General features: G+C 38.1%; 1 protein-coding gene and 1 non-coding gene across 19 annotated transcripts in view; both read left to right on the top strand.

Annotated features, from left to right (window-relative positions):
• NRXN1 (neurexin 1) overlaps positions 1-23,436 on the top strand; it is a 1,279,091-nt gene that overhangs the window by 444,721 nt on the left and 810,934 nt on the right. For all 18 annotated transcript variants that reach the window (XM_066267113.1, XM_066267112.1, XM_066267110.1 and 15 more), the window contains one exon: positions 22,263-22,564. In XM_066267113.1, coding sequence (XP_066123210.1) covers positions 22,263-22,564 — 302 coding nt within the window. The remainder of the gene's footprint in view (positions 1-22,262; positions 22,565-23,436) is intronic.
• TRNAT-AGU (transfer RNA threonine (anticodon AGU)) lies at positions 2,682-2,757 on the top strand. Its single transcript has one exon. It is a non-coding gene; the product is annotated as a tRNA-Thr (tRNA).

The raw sequence follows: 23,436 nt of genomic DNA, 5'->3' as shown, positions 1-23,436 counted from the left end.
TTGCCATTATTATTAATGATTTCTTGCCAGCGTGAGGGCAATTTGTATATCCTATTTTTGAAAAATGTTTTATCTTTTGATGCAAAAAATTGAACCAGTGCTTGTTTGATATCTTCTTTATTTTTGAATTTTTTGCCCTTCAAAAAATTTTGTAAGGACAAAAACAAGTAATAGTCGGAGGGTGCTAAGTCCAGGGAATATGGTGGATGCGACAGACATGCTTCTGTAGCATTTCTTCCTTGTTGAAATTCGTAAAAATTACAGTGATGTAAATGAACTTTATCAGTAGCCGTGGGTACACTATCGCTTCACACATAAGACTAACGTGAATCAACTTTGTTTTAGTTAATTTGCTACGTCAGTATGTAGTATGTATACATTAAGTGATAAAAATAGAGAGGCACACATGCGCCAAATAAACATGTGCTTACGTGTTGAAACTTGTTGTGATAAAAACAAACAGAACTTTCAGGTAGACCATATATATATATATATATATATATATATATATATATATATTAACCTGTGGATGCTCCCCAGCATCATGAATCGGTTTAAACTGCAGCATTTTTATTTCCAGGGTTAATGTTTTAACTGCTGAACCTCAGTTGTAAAATTGCAGAAAGAAGGTGGCTGTTTGACTTTCGTTGTTAAGTTCATGTCCCTCATGATTGTTATTTAGGAGTAATAGTGAAGGATTATTTTCCTTCAGCCTGGAAGATAAACCAAATAAAGAGATTAAAGTAGAAGAAAAGAATGTTCTCCAGTGAGAAAGGTGATTTTATCCCATTCCATAAAAGTATAAAATGAAAATTGATAGCCATCTATGAGGATGTTGTAGTCCTTACTTTTTGGACTAAAGGTCATGGTGAACAGACATGTTAGGGCTGCTTCTGTGTTTTTAGTTAAATTATCTGTTTTATTATTAATTTTTTACTTTTGATATTTTTTTCTGAAATTTATAATTGTTTCTTGCCATAGGTATAATATTAAAGTAGTATAGCTTGATGACTCTCAAGATGCATATGTTAAGTCGGATGAAAAAAGCTGGTTTGTTTTGTTTTTTTTTTAGATCCAAAAAGAATACTGTAAAGGATATTTTTCTTACCAATTCAGTTACTCAGCATAATCAGAATAGGAGGCCAAGATGAGAAGGCAAAAATATTGATGAGATTTCCTTTCAAATCTTTGAGTATATTAGATAAATATAGGTGTTTAAATAGTTAGGACTTTTTACCTAATGAGCATTTTTAGGAATATGGAAAACTTATACTAACACTAGAAATATCAGCCTTGTGTAAGATTTACATAAAATAATAAAATTTTACTGAAGAATATAAAGCAGAACCCAAATAATTGGAAAATAAACAGTGTGTTCCTGGGTATGATTTTTCAAGCTTTAAATTAAAATATGGATATAGATCAGTTTAAAAATATCATTTTTAGGAGCGAGGTTAAGGACTTGACAAACTGATGCTAAAAATAACATGCAAGCATATATTTGCATAAAAACTAATGTTTTTAAAGAAAGATAGTAATCTGGCTGAGTTTCCAACGTAATATTAAAAGGTACTTAGAAATGACAATTATTAAAACAGTCTGGTTCTGGCATGGAAACAAAGAAACAGGTGTGTGATGAAGATTGGAGTCTAAAATAAATTAAATGTGGAGTTTAATATGTGAGGAAAAGATGTAATATTTAATAGATAGTGTTGGAAGAACTGATTATACATATGCAAAGGTGAAATGTGGTTCATTTCACATACCATTCATATCAGTAAACAATAAAGAGATTGTAATATTACAGCAGTACTAGGAAAAAAATCTTTATAATTTTGTAGGTATAGAATGTTTTCTTAATCAAGGAATGAAAGCAGCTCTCCATGAAATAAAATTGATGAAATTGATTTTATAATATTTAAAAAGTTAAATGAATAAACATTGTCTACACGAGGACTGGATGACATGTAAGGCCAGACCCAAGTTAGTAATTTTATAAGCATCAACTCATTAACTCTGGGTAAACTTGCCCCTAATCATAAAATTAATAAGTGATGGAGTGATTTGTCTCCTGTGATTCTAGAGACTGTACTCTTTACCATATCACCAGGAACAGAGTGAAATAAATGTATTTAGGCTCTGTATTCATTTGCACTTAAATTTATCCTATAAGAAAAGGCATTCACATAGGACATTTTTGAAAAGTACCTTGCACTGTTATTTCTTATAGTAAAACTCTAAAGAGTTTTTATTACATTCTTTAATCATATTTAATGCAACTTACTAAAATGTATCCCACAGTTAAGTAGAATATAACTTAGCTTTACTGTCTTGACTCGTTAGAGTAATATCCTCCTTGGCAGAAAATGTGAAATAAACCCTTTTTACATGAAGACTTTTTCCTCACAAATGTTAGTCCCTTTGATAAGAAATGAGAAGAAAAATATCCTATGATGGACCATCCATCTGTTCCTTCCCTCTCTGAACTAAACCTCAGTACTGCTTTCCAAACACATAACTCTCCTTATTTTTCCATTGAAATTATCTTCATTTTAGGAAGACTGCATTGTTCAAAACTATTTCACTCATAAGAAATGAGGTGCCATTGACCCTCAATTCATGCCAATCGATGATTTGGCATTTACTCTCAGGTGGATATTCCTGATAAAAATACCAGGTATGCCCTGGCCGGTTGGCTCAGCGGTAGAGCGTCGGCCTAGTGTGCGGAGGACCCGGGTTCGATTCCCGGCCAGGGCACACAGGAGAAGCGCCCATTTGCTTCTCCACCCCTCCGCCGCGCTTTCCTCTCTGTCTCTCTCTTCCCCTCCCGCAGCCAAGGCTCCATTGGAGCAAAGATGGCCCGGGCGCTGGGGATGGCTCTGTGGCCTCTGCCTCAGGCGCTAGAGTGGCTCTGGTCGCAACATGGCGACGCCCAGGATGGGCAGAGCATCGCCCCCTGGTGGGCAGAGCGTCGCCCCATGGTGGGCGTGCCGGGTGGATCCCGGTCGGGCGCATGCGGGAGTCTGTCTGACTGTCTCTCCCTGTTTCCAGCTTCAGAAAAATGAAAAAAAAAAAAAAAAAATACCAGGTATGTCTCCTCCCTTTATTCTATCAAGGCCTTTACAATTCCACATGAACCAAATGCCCTCACTTCATTTGCCATTCTTCTTCTGCACCCCGCCTTAGTTATAGTCAAATTTCATTACTTGTCTGAGTTCTCTCCTCAAACATGTCACACATATTCATACCCTCACCTGGAGTGGCTTTTCCCTGAATCCCCTTAATTTTAAATAGTCATCTTTCAAGTTGTTATCTAAGTTTTACCTTATTTATGAAATGTATCTCAACACTTTGGAAATAACCTCTTCTTTGTAAGTTCTATGGCCTTTTATAGTCCTTGTATCCTCTTTGAATTGTGAAGAGTTTATAACATAGAGCTCGGTCTAATTCATCTTTGTTTTCTTCAAAGCAGTTGATATAGAGACTCACACATAGTTTTTAGTATTTTTTTTAAATTAATAATGTTATTAATTCCTTAGGGCTTCCATAGTTTATTTTGCAAACAACACATTCTGAAATGGTGCTTAGGAATTAAGGTTTTGAAATGCATCCATTTAAAAAAATCTATTCTCCCTTGAAATTTAACTATTTAGTTATTCATATTCTCTTAATTCGTGGAAGTATTTATATGAAAAGCTGTGGATTGCACACAAATACACAAGTACAGAGAGCAGAACAGACAGAGTCAAGGAGACATGTGGATGCGAGAACTCAGTGGCTGCCAGGGAGGCCTCCACAGACAACACCTGCAGCAGCATCGGAACAGTCTTTGAAGACTTGGAGAGGCTATTCTGCTGAATAAAGGAATATGCACAGAGCCAAGGTCCACGACCTTCAGCACAGCAGATCTTTTCTGCTGAATATGATCTTATTCCAAGAGAAGTCAAATTATTCTTCCCGGTCGCCAAGAAAACCTCAAAGCTTTCAAACCACTTTGCTCTAAGAGATGCCTCAAATCTGCTAAGGCAGCCCACAGGACGAAAGAACCACAGAATGCACTTAAATTGCTTGGAAGCATAAAACTTTCCATTTTGTACAGAATTCTGTTGCATCTAGGTTGTATGCCAAGTATAAAAGGCACTCTGACCTGAAGTAGGAAAGGCTGAAGGGCTGCTTCTGTGCCTGCCTTGTATCTGAGCTGGAGAAAGAATAAAAGGTTTGTTGCAGGGAAGAGAATCACCAGGTCTGTCAGCTCCAGGGACATTTATCTTGACCCCGCTGCCCACTTTTCCATTGTCTTCCCTTTTGGCATTCACAATAGCCCTCTTTTTAATTAGGCAACTAAGCAACAGCGAATGGGGGAAATGGGAAAGAAACTCTCTGTTTTCAAGCTGAAATACATGGAAAGAAAACACAAGCAGAAATATATTAAAGGCTTTTGTGAGGAGTCTTTTAGTTAAGAGTTTGACTTTGGTTAAAATCCTGAGCCGATTGTTTATCAAGGCATAGCAGCGAGCGAAGCACAAATCAGTCCTTTGTGCATTTGTCTATTAGAATCAGGAAGAGGAACTGAGACGTTTAAAATTGCAGCCTGCAGTGTACGGAGATGTGCGGCGTGTGAAAGAAAGATGGGCCTGTCAAGGAGGAGTTGATGAATGGGTATCGGCGGTATCGGTCCCTTCTGTTCAGTCTATCAGGGGTAGCTCTGGTGTAGCTATCTGTTTATATTATCTATTTTTCCCCCAGAACTTTCATCAGTGGCTTTCTTTTTAGAGTAGAATATACATTTCTAATAACTATACTGGGATGATTAACTTTTATATTCTTTATATTGGCTTCAGGTTTTATTCTGACTGGCAAGTAAAAAGCACAGGCTTTAAGGTTTTGGACCATTTGCCTTCTTTGAATATTTGCGTTAGATTTTGCTGGAAATACTTCTACCTTATATAGTTGTATAAGGAAAGTTTGGGAGATGGCTGTATTGTTTTAATTTTAAAAAATTAAAAACAATTGAATTCTGCTAATTGGGGGTTTCTATGTGTTTGAATGTGATTGTATGGGTAGCAAGATATGTATGTAGAATCAGCACAAGTTTTAGCTTTTCATACTATCTGAAGGAGTTGAGTGCTCACTGATGGAATTTTATGTAAAATGGCCCTTAAAAAGAGACTGTGACTTGGCCTTGGCTGGTTGGCTCAGTGGTAGAGCATTGGCCCAGCATGTGGAAGTCCCGGGTTTGATTCCTGGTCAGAGCACACAGGAGAAGTGCCCGTCTGCTTCTCCACTCTTCCCCCTCTCCTTTCTCTCTATCTCACTCTTTCCATCCCACAGCCAAGGCTTCATTGGAGCAAGGTTGGCATGGGCACTGAGAATGGCTCCATGGCCTCTGCCTCAGGTGCTACAATGGCTCCAGTCGAAACAGAGCAACAGCCCAGATGGGCAGAGCATCGCCCCCTGCTGGGCATGCCAGGTGGATCTTGGTCGGACGCATATGGGAGTCTGTCTCTGCCTCCCTGCTTTTCACTTCAGAAAAATACAAAAAAATAAATAAATAAAAGAGAGAGAGAAAGAGACTGTGACTTAAAAGTTCTAAAGTCAGTCTGCTAATGCACCATTGTAGAGGAGAAAGGAAATACACTTAATTGTTCCCAGTTTATTTGGTAGATCATTCCAACTGCTTATTAATTAGTCAAGCAATATGCACATATAAAGCAACACTACACATAGGAAGGTCATATCTAATATGTAAATTATAGCTTAAGAAGCCATATCATTTTGTCACATTATTATAATTAAATTGTCCAGTTCTAAGGGCACAACTACTACACAATAAATGCCTAGGTCATATTTCTCTAAACACTTGATTCTTTCCATGTCAGCATGTTAGAATCACCTGGGAAACATCTGAAAATCTCAATGCCCAGGCCACACATTGGACCATTTAAATGAGAATATTGACAGGGGCAGGGCCCCTAAGCATCAATTGTGTTTCACAGCTCTTTAGATGATCTCATTGTGATGCCAAGTTGAGAATAAGTATGAATATTAAACATTTGATTATATCCCCTCAGCCTGATATACCTAGTTAGCCAGTAATTAACTTCTTCTCAAGATAGTTATATGTATTCAATTTATGTTTATTTTTTTATTTTTATTTTTTGTATTTTTCCGAAGCTGGAAACGGGGAGAGACAGTCAGACAGACTCCCGCATGCGCCCGACTGGGATCCACCCGGCACGCCCACCAGGGGCAACGCTCTGCCCACCAGGGGGTGATGCTCTGCCCCTCCAGGGCGGAGTCGCTCTATTGCGACCAGAGCCACTCTAGCGCTTGGGGCAGAGGCCAAGGAGCCATCCCCAGTGCCCGGGCCATCTTTGCTCCAATGGAGCCTCGCTTTGGGGGGGGGGGGGGGGGAAGAGAGAGACAGAGAGGAAGGAGAGGGGGAGGGGTTGAGAAGCAGATGGGCGCTTCTTCTGTGTGCCCTGGCTGGGAATCGAACCCGGGACCCCTTGCACGCCAGGCTGACGCTGTACCACTGAGCCAACCGGCCAGGGCCAATTTATGTTTATTTTTATTGCAAAATAATACAGCTTTCTTTCTCTTTTTTACACCATAAGGAATACTATAGACTTAACATGCACTCTCTGTTTTTAAGTAGGAATATTTAGACATTTGAGTCAGAGGCTTTCATTATAAAATTATTTATAAAAAAAAAACTACAAAACTCAAATTTTGGTGATGAGAAGGTTAACATAAATATTGCAGATTTGGTGAGAAACTTAGATAATTACTTCACTATGAGTCTGTAGCTTAGAAAAATAATGTTAATATTATTTGATCATGTAAGATCATAAAGCTAAAATTTTGTATATTTACTCTAAGAATTATAAAACGTAGGTATCTGAGAGATTCAATTATGATTAAATGTCATGTTCGAAAAACCTGACTGTCTTATATTCTTCAAAATGAGTATTTTCTTCTCTTTGAAACTACAAAGGTGTCCATCCAAACCTATCCAAAGCAGCATTAGAAATGTAGTAGAATGTAGTAGAAAATGTAGTAGAAAAAGCATGGGATTCAGAGGCAGAGATCCAAATACTAGTTGAGGGCATTTTCAGACAAAGTGGGTTTTGCCAAATCTCTGAATTTCTCTGGATCATAGTTTTCTTATCTATAAAATTAAGTTAATTTAAAACAACTTCTATTTTTATAAAAAATAAAATGGAAGAATGCATTGCACATAGAAAGGTGATGTTTTGTATGGGAATCCTGGGTAACTGGGATGAAATTTTTGAAAGCCTTGAAATAGATTGCTTTAGCTTTTATAGTTTTATGAATAGTTCATGGAGAAAGCATGCGGTTGGGGAATGGAGGCGGAGGCAACTTATTTGTAGCAGAGAGTATAAAATATATATTCTTGCTATATAGTGTCAAGGCCACTGATCTTTACAAAGAAAAGACTTGTTTCAAAAGGGTGTTTGGTTCTACTTACAATAAGTAGAAAGGGGAAAAAAATTTTTAAAAAAAAGCATTTCAGCCTGTGAATGTGGAAATGTGTCCTATCCTTGAGACCGGAGAACCCTCTCTGTGAGAAGTGAATGGCTATATTGTGAATTAGAGCTGCTGATTCAAGAGGTGGCGTTATTCAGTCTGGCCAGAATGTTCTCTCACCAATCAAATTACTTCTAAACTGAAAAAAAAAAAAGAAGAATGTGCTTTACTTTGTGGTTGCTTCATTTTATTTCATCTCACTTTTTGTGTTCACTGTTTGTTGGGAAATGGGTTCTTTTGTGGAGAACAAGTTGAGGGAAGTCAAGGTACTTTCCAAAAAAAAGAGTTTCAAGCTAAGCTGGCTATTAGCAGTAACAAGGAGCTAGAAATAATAAAGTGTCAGGAATTCCCCCACAAGCTTTTTAAATTTGGACTTATGACTAGAAGTGCTACAAATATGCCTTTCAAATGGACTCTCCAGGTCATACTGCTGGCCGGCGCTGTTTGGGACCAACTGGTCTAGAAACCCAGCTTCTAATCCCAACTTCACATGTACCCTATAGATACTGGAGAAAATCTTAGATCCTTTATAGGTCTCTCTCTTCCCACTCTAAAGTGTATATTCAGTGATTCACTGTGATTGTGATTTCTGACAAAGTTTCACAGTTCAAATAAAATTAGTCACAAATGAGCCAATGTCCATATTTTTTTTTTACAATGGTCCCTAAGACCTAAGTTTATAACATAAGTAAAACGAAAATAGGAATTGTAGCTATTCTTCACTTCACATCCTAGGAAGGATGCTCTTTAGCATTAGGTTTCAACATCAACTTGTTGACAATTTCAGGTGTTAATCAATGAGTAGGCTGTCCTGTCGCATCTCTTCTCCCATATGTGTATGTTTCATAATCCCGCCATTCCCCCCCATCCCAGTCATAAAGTCTGATTTGAGAGTACAGACTTTGGACTAACACAAGCTGAGCTAATCAGTTAATCTTCCTTTAGAGCAGGCGGCCCCCTGAGGCCATTTATACCCCCTGGGCCGCCCCCTGCCGCACTTCCTGAAGGGGCACCTCTTTCATTGGTGGTCAGTGAGAGGAGCACTGTATGTGGCGGCCCTCCAACAGTCTGAGGGACAGTGAACTGGCCCCCTGTGTAAAAAGTGGGGGCCCCTGCTTAGAGAATTCAGAACTGGAAAGAAGTTATTGTGATTGTGGGGTTCACTGTTGTCAAAAGACTTGGTGGGCCCTGGCCGGTTGGCTCAGTGGTAGAGCGTCGGCCTGGTGTACAGAAGTCCCGGGTTCGATTCCCGGCCAGGGCACACAGGAGAAGCGCCCATGTGCTTCTCCACCCCTCCCCCTCTCCTTCCTCTCTGTCTCTCTCTTCCCCTCCTGCAGCCGAGGCTCCATTGGAGCAAAGATGGCCTGGGCGCTGGGGATGGCTCCTTGGCCTCTGCCCCAGGTGCTAGAGTGGCTCTGGTTGCAACAGAGCGATGCCCCAGAGGGGCAGAGCATCGCCCCCTGGTGGGCAGAGCGTCGCCCCCTGGTGGGCGTGCTGGGTGGATCCCGGTCGGGCGCATGCGGGAGTCTGTCTGACTGTCTCTCCCCGTTTCCAGCTTCAGAAAAATACAAAAAAAAAAAAAAAGACTTGGTGGTGCAATGATTTCTTCTATTCTGTGAACTACCATATTTCTCCATGTATAAGACACACCTTTTTTGGAAAATGGTGGGGTCTAAAAACTGGGTGTGTTTTATATAGTGGTTGTAGTTTTCTTTTTTACTTGCATCTCCTGCTTTTTCACGCTTGTTTCTGCACTCATTGTTGAAGACAGTGATTCTCATCAGACACATATGAGGACAAGCTAATGGATGGGAGTTTTGACAGTGACGAGGAGTTACATGAATATTATGATGAATAAAACTTGAGTTCAATGACTTTATGTAATACATTTTTTTTCAAATGTTGGGCCCCAAAATTTAAGTGCAGCTTATACATGGGAGTGTTTTATACATAGGGAAATACAGAAGTTCCAAAATCTTTCTGATAAAATCTGTGTTTGCACTTAGGCTTGACCTCTGCTGGTGTTGGGGAAGGAATGAAGCTCTACTGAACAAATTAACTTCTCTCCTATATACCTAGAAAGGTGCCAGTTTTGTACCATCCTTGGAAGAATTGAGAAAATAATATTTAAATTGGATGAGGGACCTAGGATGAGAAATGCTGAACAAGACAACGCTGATTTACAATGTTTTCAGCACAGCTGCTATAAATGAAATGAGGGAACATTATGGAAGAATCAGCCTATAATTAATAATAACAGTTCCACACTTATTATGTTAAAGATCCTCATTTTTAAAAAAAAAAACATGAAAGTGTGACATGACACCAAGAATATAACCTAGTTGAAGGACACTCCGACTCTACTGCAGTTACTCACCTGTGCCCCTATAGTGCCAACATAAACTGGAGGACTGACCCAGGGCCCCTAATTCATTCCAAATTAAGTGTGCCATCCATAGAAAAACACTATTCAGTGTGGACTGACTTTTCTATGCTTTCATTGGAGAAATGTGTATAATCCCAAATTAATTCATATAAGCTTATAGTAAGTATTATCAGTTTTTTTCTTAAAATATTTAATTATTCTAGAAATTGCATTTATATAGATAACTACCTAAATTTGGGAGAAAAAAATTATTGTATATATTCTTTTAAAACCCCAGCTTGAATAGAACCAGAAAAATCTGTCAAAGGTATGGGGGGGGGGGGAGCTAAGGAAGAAAAATGACAAGAATGGAAAGTTTCTTTTTGATAGAACATAACCAGAACATCTTTCCATGTCCCTTTGTTTTTCTTGGTTTTTATGTCCTTACAGTGTAAGAGGAAAACTAGCTCTGGAAGCCCAAAGATACAGAGGTTGCTATAAACATTTCCTTTTAAAAGCAGCAGCCACCAGAAATTGTGAAAGACATTTTGACTCTAGTATGTTCCCTGATGTTGACAGAAAGAAAACAATCGAGTTTGGCACCGAGCTGAGCCTCTGTAAATGTTTATTGAATGAACCAATAAAATAGTGGCCCAATAAATCAGGAATGTTATAAAACCATAGAATTTTAGAATTAAACACTGAGGACCACTTAGTCCAGCTATTTGACTTCGCTAGGGTGGAAAATGAGGCCCAGAAGGGCTAAGTGGGGTGACCAAGGCCAGAGAGCTGAAAAGTGGCTGTGTAGAAACCAGTGCTCAACTCTCCTGATTCTTAGTTCAAGTTTTTTTCTCTGAAAGAATGAAAAATAAAAACAATAAAATAAAAAAGCACAAAAATCTTATGAAATCATTTTGAATATCATCTACCTATAAACCTGTTTAAAAGAATAAACCATCAACAGAGACATATTTTTCCTTCCTTTATGCTATTTGTAATAGTACTTCCATCTCTTTCTTATTCCATGAACTTTTATTAAACCAAAAATTTTTCTAGAATTAGGGTGTTGAGCATAATGATATTACAGTTAATATAAACTGTGGTAAAAAGCTGATGTTTTTAAACAGCTAGATAATTCTTTAAAATGTAGTATTTAATTTACTGTAATGCTAATAATACCAATAATTGATTGCCCACTATGTGCATAATGGCACATTCAGAGAAATTTTCCTCACAGAATTATTGACTAGAGCTCTCTGAAAACAAAAAATTTAAGTAACCTCCACTATAGAGAGAACCTCTAAAAACTGGCCAAGTTATCACCCTTGAAATTTCCTAGGAGATGGCAGAACTGACCCTCAGCCATTCCCAACACACTGTCTTCCGTCCACCTTCCCTATCTACCTAAGGATCAAGGGATGGAGAGTAGGGAAGAAAAGTCACTAAGTGATAGGCCCTCTGAAAATACACTGTTCAAGGATAAGTGTGCTTCCTTGGTCCGAGCTAACTGGAGCAAGAGACTACTGTAGAATGCCATGTGGTACCTGAGTATGCCGGCAGAAAAGGAAGGCCAGCATGCTACATTTGTGACCCAAGGCAGTGCAGGCATCAGATCTGCTGGCTGGCCCTGTGCCTTTCTATGGAGGGGAGAAGGGGACTGGAAGGGTGGAAAGAGACCACAGGAGTATGGCCTACACTCTCAACCTTTGGTGTAGCCAAGATGACTAAGATTCTATGGGGCAATCAGACACTCCACTTACACTGGGGCTTGAACCATCTGGCCAGTATTACTCACAAGAAGGCCGCTTGCTTGCCCTGGCCGGTTGGCTCATTGGTAGAGCGTCGGCCTGGCGTGCAGAAGTCCCGGGTTCGATTCCCGGCCAGGGCACACAGGAGAAGTGCCCATTTGCTTCTCCACCCTTCCCCCTCTCCTTCCTCTCTGTCTCTCTCTTCCCCTCCCGCAGCCAAGGCTCCACTGGAGCAAGGATGGCCGGGGCGCTGGGGATGGCTCCTTGGCCTCTGCCCCAGGCGCTAGAGTGGCTCTGGTCGCGGCAGAGTGACGCCCCCTGGTGGGAAGAGCGTAGCCCCTGGTGGGCATGCCGGCTGGATCCCGGTCAGGCGCATGTGGGAGTCTGTCTGACTGTCTCTCCCCATTTCCAGCTTCAGAAAAATACAAAAAAAAAAAAAAAAAAGGCCGCTTGCTGGGCAGAGGGTTACCATAGCCAGATACTCTGGGGTATTGTGTAAAGACTGGAGCTAAAGGATGAAGCAGGTTGGGCCACATAAGTCTTGCTCCTTCTTTCTTTCTCTCTTCCACTCTCTCTCTGTCTTGGAAAATGCAAGAAGTCTTAAGGCAGGTGATCAGAAAACACCTAGATCCATACCACATCCTTCCTCTCCTCTTGAACTCTATGAGATGAGAGATGAAATTTATATAAAATGTTAGGTTAAAGTGATTTATTAGCCTGAGTTTTTAATAACCAAATGTGACCAGAAATTTAGTGATTTTACCAAAAATATTGTCAAGACATGGAGAAAAAAAAAGTGACAGTGTATGTTTGAAAGCAGTAGCTGAAGAAATGTAATAGATTCATAAATAAATACTCTTTCATATTTATACACCATGACTATATGCCATGGGTTTTGATGCTTTAATAAATTATTACATATACATTATATATTATTTTATTCTACCTTCTAGATACATCCTAGTGTTATTGTCTCCATTTACCAACAAAAAATAGATATTAAAGTGACTAATGATTTATCCAAGTGCTCATAATGTGAGAAAGGGATTTGAACCCAGGTGTGTATGACTTCAAAGTCCATGCTCCTATGGTCTATAGCTTCATAAAATATTAATATCATTGCTACCAGTCCCATATTGATCCAGAGTTTAATCTCCACATAGAAGCCAGATGTATCTTTTTGGACTAGAAATCAAATCATGTCACTCCCCAGCCTACAAATACTCCAATAGCTTTCCATTGTCCATAGAATAAAATCCAACATTTTGAGCAAGATTGACAAGGCACTACATCAGTGGTCCTCAACTGTTTTTGGGCCATGGACCGGTTTAAAGTCAGAGAATATTTTCACGGACCGGCATTTAGGGTGGGACGGATAAATGTATCACGTGACCCAGACAAGTGTCAAGAGTGAGTCTTAGACGGATGTAACAGAGGGAATCTGGTCATTTTTTAAAAATAAAACATCGTTCAGACTTAAATATAAATAAAATGGAAATAATGTAAGTTATTTATTCTTTCTCTGCGGACCGGTATCAAATGGCCCACGGAATGGTACCATGCTGCTCTACAGAACCTAGCCTTGGATCTCATTTCACTCCACATCGCCCCTGTCTCACTATGCTCAGTGTTCACTGGATTGTCTCTTCATCCCTGAAATGAACCAAATATGTTCTCATTTCAGAAGGTAGCACTTATAGGGTTTTTTTTGGGGGTGGGTACTTTTTGCCTAGTTCTTCCTACTAGTGGCTCATTAGCATTCAGGTCTTAGTTTAAATGTCATCGTCTGAGAGAGCTTTCTAGTCGGTTAAACCAATCACCTGCCCCAGCCATTCTTACTCTTTCACGGGACTCATTCATTTGCTCACTGTCACATGTGACTGCTTATTTCTTTGTTTTCTTTCCCTCACTAGTATGATGAGAATGAAGATCTTGAAGGCCTTGTTTACTAATATATTTCTAATACCTAAAATAGAGCCTCCAAGTCATGGTTGTTTTATGTATAAATGTAAAACAAATGATGCCTGAATGAATATAAAGTGTTCCCTCAGTTAGAATTTCAGTGCTCAGTGCTTTATATGTGTGTCTTTTAGATTCAGTGTTTTTTCTGTCTCAGAAAAAAAGCCTTCCATGGGTTTCCAGCATTCCTTCTCTTCCTTTCCCAGTGCAAAAAATGGTTTTCACAATCCACGTGTTCCTAGTTTATACTGATATTATTATATTGTGACTTCCTACTTGGCATTATTTTAATAAAAAGTTAGCAAACCATCTGGGGAAAAAAAACTACAATAAAATAAACCAAAAAAATAAATCTTAGCCAAGTCTACTTAGAAGGAGGGATTGCATAAATACATCCCTTTGCAGCCCACTGAAATTCTTTATTGCATTTATCACATATTTATTTTCTCCCATCTCCACTTAAAATGCTGGGGATTTTAAGATAAGTTTAGTTCTGTCCTTCTTTTAAGGAACTGCCATTCTTATTTTAAACATAGTAGACATTGACTTAGCAGTGTGTATTTTCCCCACTGACAGTTATTGTTGACTTTAAAATGTTCCAAGTTCACTAAACTAGAGTAAGTGAAAATGTGACAGCCCAGGCCCATCAGTTTTCACGAGTCAGGTCACATCTAGGTGCATGATGGTTTGTTTTCATTTGCAGCAATGGGGGAACAAAGGTATTTCTAGAGAGACATAATGTACTTTCCTGAACCTCCTTAAGGATAGTCACTATTAATGACTTGTTAGACTCTACCAAGAAATGTAAACTCTTTAGATTTATTCAGAAAAGTAGCTGTAAATTCCCAAAGCCACAGAGAATTCTATGGTATATTACCTAAAGGTGAAACACATTGAGAATAAGAATTCAGGGATTACCTTCAATGATTTACTGGTTGGATTCTGTTGAGATGCAGATTAAACACGCTGGACACATCTGTACACTGATCAGGTCTCTTTGATTCTTTTTTGTTTCAATTTTTATTTTTTTCCAATCAAAAGATGCAAAGTAGCTGATTTGGGTATTTATGTCTTAAGAAAAGTGTCACAATATCATAATATTTGGTTTTTGATCATTAATAAAGATGTGGTACACAGGCCCTGGCCGGTTGGCTCAGTGGTAGAGCATCGACCTGGTGTGCAGAAGTCCTGGGTTCGATTCCCGGCCAGTGCCCACAGGGGAAGCACCCATCTGCTTCTACACCCTTCCCCCTCTTCTTTTTTTTTTTAAATATTTTTTTTAATTTTATTTATTCATTTTTAGAGAAGAGAGAGAGAGTGAGAGAGAGAGAGAGAGACAGAGAGAGAGAAGGGGGGAGGAGCTGGAAGCATCAACTCCCATATGTGCCTTGACCAGGCAAGCCCAGGGTTTCGAACTGGCGATCTCAACATTTCCAGGTCGACGCTTTATCCACTGCGCCACCACAGGTCAGGCCCCCCTCTTCTTTCTCTCTCTCTCTCTCTCTCTCTCTCTCTTTTCTTCCTACAGCCAAGGCTCCATTGGAGCAAAGTTGGCCCAGGCACTAAGGACGGCTCCATGGCCTTTGTCTCAAGTGCTGGAATGATTCCGGTTGCAACAGAGCAATGCCTCAGATGAGCAGAGCATCACCCCCTTCTGGGCATGCTGGGTGGATCTCCATTGGGTGCATTTGGGAGTCTCTTTCTGGCTTCCTGCTTCTCACTTCAGAAAAATACAAAAAAAAAAAAAAAGATTTCATACACAAAAACACTCCCTTACAATTCTTAGAAGACATTCTAAGTCACTGTAATCTAAAGTCTGTTAAAACAGTAGGACTCATACTTCAATGTGCATGTGAATCACCTGGGGATCTCATTAAAGCAGATACTGAATCAACAGGGTGGTGATGATTCCTGAGAGTAACATTTCTCACAAGCTCCAAGTGATGCCAGTGACGCTGTTGATGATGCTGTCTCCCAGACCACACTTGGAGTAGCAGGTGTTAAGAGATCAGGTTTTGTTTTTGTTTGGAGAGAAAGAGGGAGGAAGTGGGGTGGAGGGGGAGAGAGAGAAGCATCAACTTGTTGTTCCACTTAGTTGTGCCATTGATTATTTCTGTATCCTGACTGAGGCTCAACCCACTGACCTTGGGGATTAAGCACACACCCTCCTGATTGAACCCTGACTGGGGCTCCAGCCTGCAACCTTGACATGATCAAAATATTTGGAGAGCTGAAATGATAGTTATTTTAGAGTTAGAGGCAGCCTCCTTCTGATTCTAGAGAAAAAGTGGCCTTTTTTAAATTGGCCACTCTTTGGAGTATGGTTATAGAGGCAAATTGTTCAGTATATTTGCACCGACCAAGTGGATCCTAGGGTGATTTCATACTTGAAACTGTTTTCTCCATGTCCAATTTTTAGTTGTCTGTAAATACAGAATAAGTCTACTATAATAGATAGTATTCCTATAATTATATTATAAAATTTACTTTTTTATTAAGTATTCATTAATTGGTACATAAAGAAACCATAAGTTTATATGGAGATTCTTTGAAGTCTGTATTCACAGCTGTTTTTATTTTGTGTCACTAGTTTCTTCCAGACTGTAAGATGCTAGAGTCTCGTTGTCATTTGGTTCAATTGTTTGAAGTTGAGCCTTAGGCAAGCCCAGAAACTGCAACATTGTACACCTGGTTGATGCCAGAGTATTTTGTTCGTTACTTTCCCTGGGTATCATATGATCTGTGCAGAACTGACTGGTCATCAGCCTGGACAAGGGTAGAGTGGGCTATTTGGTTCACAGCAAATCAGTTTCACAACAGATTTGGAAGTTTGTTGTACTCAAGTTTTGAACCAAATCCTTTTTTCTTTCTTTTGAAAAATGTGTTCAAGTTTAAGCTGCATGTAGTTATTGGTCATGTATTAGAGTTTCCTTTCATGGCAATATCTGGGAAATACTAAAGAGCATAAAACTGAAATCAAGCAGGCAAGGTTATATTTTGATTCTACTCTAATTAGTTGTAATTTTCTCTGTTGGACCCTTAGTCTCTTCATCTAATAAATGAAAGCTGTAGGTTAGGCAATATCTAAGTCTTCTTTAGTTTTTATATTTAATAATCTCAAGAATTTCATTATTAAAATTATATATATGCTTTAGAGTTATCTGATGGATGTTTGGTGATTTATTTTCAGATTGACTGCCTTGAGGTGCACCTAATTTGAAGGAAAATCTTGAAGAATAAATATTTTATACAGCTTGAATTCTTGCTTGAGACAATAGAAGCTAGCCTCAGAACTTACATAGGTTTATTTATATCTGAGAATTTTGCAATGTTGTACAATATTGCATCAGGTAAAAATATCAAAGGAAAGAGTAACTACCTTTGAGGTAATGAAGTTTTTTACTTACAGTAATCAATTGATTATTTTAATTTCTACATTATGCATGGTTGTGGCAAATGGACTATTTTCTATTACATTTCTCAGGGACTGAGGATTTAACCTGATGTGATTTTCAATAAGCCGACTTCCTTTTTTTGTTTTATTAAACTTGCTTTATTTTTACAGTCAGAAACAGCCAGGCTTATTATTTCATTTAATAATGTAAACTTCTAGTGTGTACCTTTGTTTAGTAAAGGATGTTTTTGCCAAATATTCTTGTGTATTTGACTTCCAGAGTAGACAAACAAACGAAGCAAGTCTCTACATCAAATGTCTGTTTCTGTTTGTTTTATTTCACATGCTGATTTTAGTTTCTGGTTTGTGTTTGAACTAACCTTGGAGTTACATGAATACAGCAAAACCTTACAAACTTGTGTGATTTGAGTTTGTATAAATGAAAAACAAAAAAATCAAGAACAATAATGTGGGCCCGTTTCTTGGCATAGGAAAACGTCCTGACATTTTTCATGTATAAGGGACAGCACGACTTCTATCCACACGTGGACATCCTTCACTCGATAAAGAAGTTCTGTGAACTTGAAAGTTGTGGAAACAAACTTCAGTTAAAAAATCATTAAGTTCTGGAGATGTAATGCACAGCACGGAGACTATAGTTAACAATCCTGTGTCATATATTTATAAGTTGCTAAGAATGTAGATCATAAAGTTTGTTTCACAATAAAAAAATTGTAACTACAAAGAATATTAATGATGTTTTACCCCATGCATAATGGGGAGGGGCATGTCCTGAGAACTAGTTTTTATGTGAACCTGGGAAGTCATTTAACCTCTCTTTGTCTAACATTCCTCACTATAAAGTAGAACCAGTGATACTTTGTGTGAAAAGGATCCATTTTTTCAATTTACTGTCCAAATATTGAACCCCTACCACATCCAATTAAGTGGTTCAGTTATATAAGCATAAGTCCTTTCTGTGATGAGAAATTTGTTTTCTGACAAATGAAATGTTCCACTTACAAATAACTCTGTTAGGAAGTATTCACCATATTGAAAAATATTTTCTCATAGCATTTATGATTTGATTCTGTTTACACCCCTGATTCCATACAGAATAAAGTTACTCTTCTAAAGGATGTCTTTCCTGATATTTGAAGATGCTGTTATATACACCCTTTAATGTCTGTATTTCTTTATAGTCCTTTATATCAGTGGTCCCCACCCCCGGGCCATGGACCAGTACTAGTCTATGGGCCATTTGGTACCGGTCTGCAGAGAAAGAATAAATAACTTACATTATTTCCATTTTATTTATATTTAAGTCTGAACGATATTTTATGTTTTAAAAATGACCAGATTCCCTCTGTTGCATCCATCTAAGACTCACTCTTGACGCTTGTCTCAGTCACATGATACATTTATCCATCCCACCCTAAAGGCTGGTCCGTGAAAATATTTTCTGACATTTAACTGGTCTGTGGCCCAAAAAAGGTTGGGGACCACTGCTTTATATTACCTTACATAATCAAGAAGCCTTTTATCATCTTAGCAGCTATCTAAACACATTCCAGCTTGTTCAAGTAGATATAAAATGGTCATGAGCTAACCAGCACTAAAACACAGGTGCCTGAAAAGTACTTATTAGAGTTGCTCAATTTCTATCTCAACAGCACTGTCATCAGCAGTGAATAAGAATTACTGTTTATTCCAGCTTTTCCAAGTCCTGGGATTTTCCAATTGTTTAAAATTTGTTGTCAATTTCATGGCTATAAAATAATATCTACATATGGTTTGATTTATGACTTTTCCTGAAAACTCAAAGGATTGCAGATCTTTATGTTTATTCATAGAATATATATATGCCTATTTTCTTTTTAAAATAATTTTTATGAAGCTACCATGCATTTATTTTACCCTTTTTCCCATCATTCGTTTTTTTCTTAAAATATTGATTTATCAGAGTATTTTGTGGATTCTAAATTATAGTTCTTTGTTGACTAATCTAGTATGAAAATATTTTTCCAATTGTTTTAGATTCTTGCACTTTTTATGGTATTATTTATGAATAGGTATTATTAATTTTATCAGTACTTAAATTAAATTGGATCTCAGTATTTATTTATTTTTTACAGAGACAGAGAAAGAGTCAGAGAGAGGGATAGATAGGGACAGAAAGACAGGAATGGAGAGAGATGAGAAGCATCAATCATCAGTTGCTCGTTGCGACACCTTAGTTCATTGATTGCTGCAGACCTTCAGCAGACCGAGTAACCCCTTGCTTGAGCCAGCAACCTTGGGTCCAAGCTGGTGAGCTTTTTTTTTTTTTTTTCTCAAGCCAGATGAGCCCGTGCTCAAGCTGGCAACATCGGGGTCTCGAACCTGGGTCTTCTGCATCCTAATCCGATGCTCTATCCACTGAGCCACTGCCTGGTCAGGCTTAATATCAGAATTTATTAGTGCTTTTTAATGCCTGTTTAATAAATCCTTGCATACTTCAGTATCATAATTTCTTTAAAATAAATTGTATAGATTTGCCTCACTAATTTATATTTTTATATAAAATCTGTAATGCTTGGCTTGATATAAATCATTTTTATATGTTTAAGATTATTTTTATTTTTTTATTTTTTTAATCAAGTGAAAGGCAGAGAGGCAGAGAGACAGACTCCTACATGCACCCCGACCAGGATCCATCTGGCAATCCTGTCTGGGGCTGATGTTCTGCCCATCTGAGGACAATGCTCTGTTGCTCTGTAACCAAGCTATTTTAGCACCTGAGGCAAGGCCATGAAGTCATCCTCAGCCCCTAGGGCCAACTTAGGAGACAAAGGGGGTAGGTGGGGGAGCAGAGAAGCAAATGGGAGTTTCTCTTGTGTGTTCTGACCAAGAATTAAATCCAGGACTTCCACACAGTGGGCTGATGCTTTATCACTGAGCTAACCAGCCAGGGCCTGATTATTTTTAGATTCTCTTAATTCTCTCCCTTTTGTCTTTCCTAATGCATTGTCTTAATTACCATAATTTTCTAATCTTTACTTTTTTTTTCTCTGTAATATCTTAGCTACTTCAGGCTCTTAGATTTTCCCAGAGAACTTATAGAATCAGCTTTTCACATTCATTTTGAAAAAAATCATTGAGATTTATACTGAAATTTATTTAAAGCTATACATCTACTTATATAATATTAAAACATTGACTCTTCCCAGCACATAGTGCCTTTTCATCTTTCTAAAATATCTTATTAAACCAAATAATTGTTGAAGATTGTTTTGATCTTTTAATTTATACAATAATATTTGTTAATGTGATGTTATTTTTTCCCCTTAAAATCTTTATAATACTCATATATACGGTTTGGTCTTTCTACATTAGCTAAGACTTCAAGTATAGTGTGTTGATAATGAGGCATCTTTGTTCTGTTTCTGATCTTAAAATACTTTTTCACAGTAAAGTCTGACATATACTATTTGTTTTAGATCATTTATCACATTTATCATATTAGATAGGTAAGGAGAAAGACATCTAACATTTTTAGTGCCCACCAACTTTGCCAGATGCATCTTATTTTATCTTAAAATATCGGTATCACTGCCATTTTAAGAAGTTGAGGTTTAAAAAAATGCAGTTAGACAGTGGCCATGTCAGAAATATCTAGCTATGCTGGCTCCCAATATCAAGCCACTTGCCATATTGAACTCACCAGGGAAGCCAACACCTGGATTGTAAATTTTCAGAGAGACAAATTAGGTCAATCTTGGTTTACTCTATTTTCCCTAAGGACTAGTACTGGGAGCCATCTGAATGTATGAATAGGAAGGACCCACTAAATGGTTTGAGTTGTCTCTGCTATGACTCTGACTCAGAATGTGGTGGGTTTGGTCTGACCACTAGTCTTCACTAATAATTTACTAGTAGGCAGTGACCATTCTTCAATGACATACTCCTTTGAGAAAGTCCTTAGGTTCTCACTGTCATAAGCAAGTGCTATGTGTTGCCTCCTTACAGTTAGTAATGATACCTTCTGCATCCAGCGAGTCAGGTCATTGAGCACTGGTAAACTGAAATCTTGATTGAGCTCTGATGCAAGGACTTGAATTATTTGACTATCAAATGAAAATAGCCAAGAAGTAAAACAAAAAACTATTATCACCATTAGAGCAAGAGTTCTTTTGACATATGAACCCTCCATTGGGCATAGTAGAGATGCTACGTTTCCAGTGCAATGGATTTAGAGCCTTCAGTACCACTTGTACTTCCATGTCTATGGTTTATCAGAAGCTGATTTCAGACTATTTGGTCTCATTTTTCTTGGCATAATGCCATCATTGCCTTTTCTCTCTTCCTGTGGCTAAACTCATTTCATCCAGTGGGAGAAGACAGTTCTTCCCAGAGAAGACAATTCTTCCCAGATAGCCACATTTATGTTTGATTTGTCTAGCATCTTGTGAGATTCATATTGTTACTCCTAAATATGGTAAAAACTGAGATATAATGACAGTGTTGATATTTCATTTATATGCTATCCCCACGATGATGTGCTGGAATTCCTACCAGTCTCATAAAAGCCAGCCCTACCATCTGCTTGCTGAGATCAGGGAATGAATCACCACTCCAGCTGACTCCATTAAGTTTTCTATCATTGCTCCCTTTATCCAGGGAGAAAGAAAGCATATGCTCTATAGGAGATCTATTTACTACCAGACAAAATTCTAATTTTTTTTCTTTGCTTTCCCTTCACCAGATAATTTGTTATAGTTTCTCAGTGATGAAAATATTTGTCTCTTCACCGAGAAGATCTTTGACTATAAATGTCTCACCAAAAATTAAAATAATGTCTCAATTGGATGGAGAGAATGTTGCAAACACTTTGGAAGCCATTGTTGCCAGCAGAGTAGAACTATCCAGTATGCATTTATGGTACCTGATTCATGCCCTGGAGATATGCATCGCAGAGCTACTTTCTCTGATCAGAGCTCTTGCAGTGATACTTAAAAATTAATTGAATTTTCAAGAATGTTAGCTTTAGCTATCATAGTCAATGGTTCAATGGCTAAAGAGGTTTATTAAATAGTACATACTGCCACCTACAGTACCATTTGATTCTCTTTGACAAGCCTATAGTCATGAATGTTCATTAGCCAAAGAGATCATTTGCAGACTGATTATTTTTTTTCTGTTGAGACCTGCTGATTTACATAGTATATTGCTTTACTTATGCATATATGTGTTTGTTTTCCTCTAGGAAAAGAAGAATATATTGCCACTTTCAAGGGATCTGAATACTTCTGCTACGACTTGTCTCAAAACCCCATTCAAAGCAGCAGCGATGAAATAACTCTGTCCTTTAAAACCCTTCAAAGGAATGGACTGATGCTTCACACCGGAAAATCAGCAGATTATGTCAATCTTGCCCTGAAAAATGGAGCTGTCTCTCTGGTCATTAATTTGGGATCAGGGGCCTTTGAAGCACTAGTGGAGCCCGTGAATGGAAAGTTTAATGATAATGCCTGGCATGATGTGAAAGTCACCAGGAATCTGCGTCAGGTAACAGCGCAGTGGATAAGAGAGTAACTGGCTTTGTTTCTCGCTACAGCTGTGTGTGTGGTATTTGAAAACCCTAATGACATGGTATAGAGCTCCTCAGAGTCGCTTATGAATTAGCTGTTATTTTTTCTTTTGAGATGAATCTTCCTGCCATACTTGAGCAGGGGCATATCTAGAAAGTTCTGGGGGCCCAAAAGCTATTTTGATACAGTGACAAATGACAATTTCTCAGAGGGCTGCAAGGATATCTCTGCAACCTACCCTTCCTGTGATATGTGTGATTTTGTTGTGTGGTTTTTTTTTTTAATTTTTGTTTGATTTTAAACTATAGTTTCCATGGTGATCATTTGGAAGCATGCACATTGGGGTCATTAAATCACAGTTCCTTTTTTGTAGTTAATAAACCCATGTTTGTGATTTGGGATTGTATCAATCCCTACTCCCTTCCCACCCCCATCTTTGAAATGGGGACAAGATAAATTCCCGAGGGAAAAAATGACTTTGGGAGAGAATTTACATATCTTCTATAGAGTCTGTTTATGAAGTTTTTTTTGTTGTTGTTGTTGTTTTTTAGCACAGAAACTTAAGTTAAATCCCAAATGACTCTGGAGAGACCAGTTCACATTCTAGGTGCCCATTTCTATTTAATTGTATTTTTTAAAAAAAAATCTTGCTAAAGTTTCTATATTAGGAAAAAAAGAATTTCTTTAGTAAACCTTTGGGTTTATATATACTGTATATTTTTAACTGAGACATTGTTACAGTATACATAAATACAGATGAAAGTGAGGAGACTGTCCTATATTGAATCTGATGTTTTGGTTATCATTTAAAATTTAATGAAATTACAATGTATCATTTTGTGAAGTGTT

This window comes from Saccopteryx bilineata, chromosome 3 (assembly GCF_036850765.1).
Source record: "Saccopteryx bilineata isolate mSacBil1 chromosome 3, mSacBil1_pri_phased_curated, whole genome shotgun sequence".
Lineage (NCBI taxonomy): Eukaryota > Metazoa > Chordata > Mammalia > Chiroptera > Emballonuridae > Saccopteryx > Saccopteryx bilineata.
This window is presented reverse-complemented; position numbering and strand designations above follow the sequence as displayed.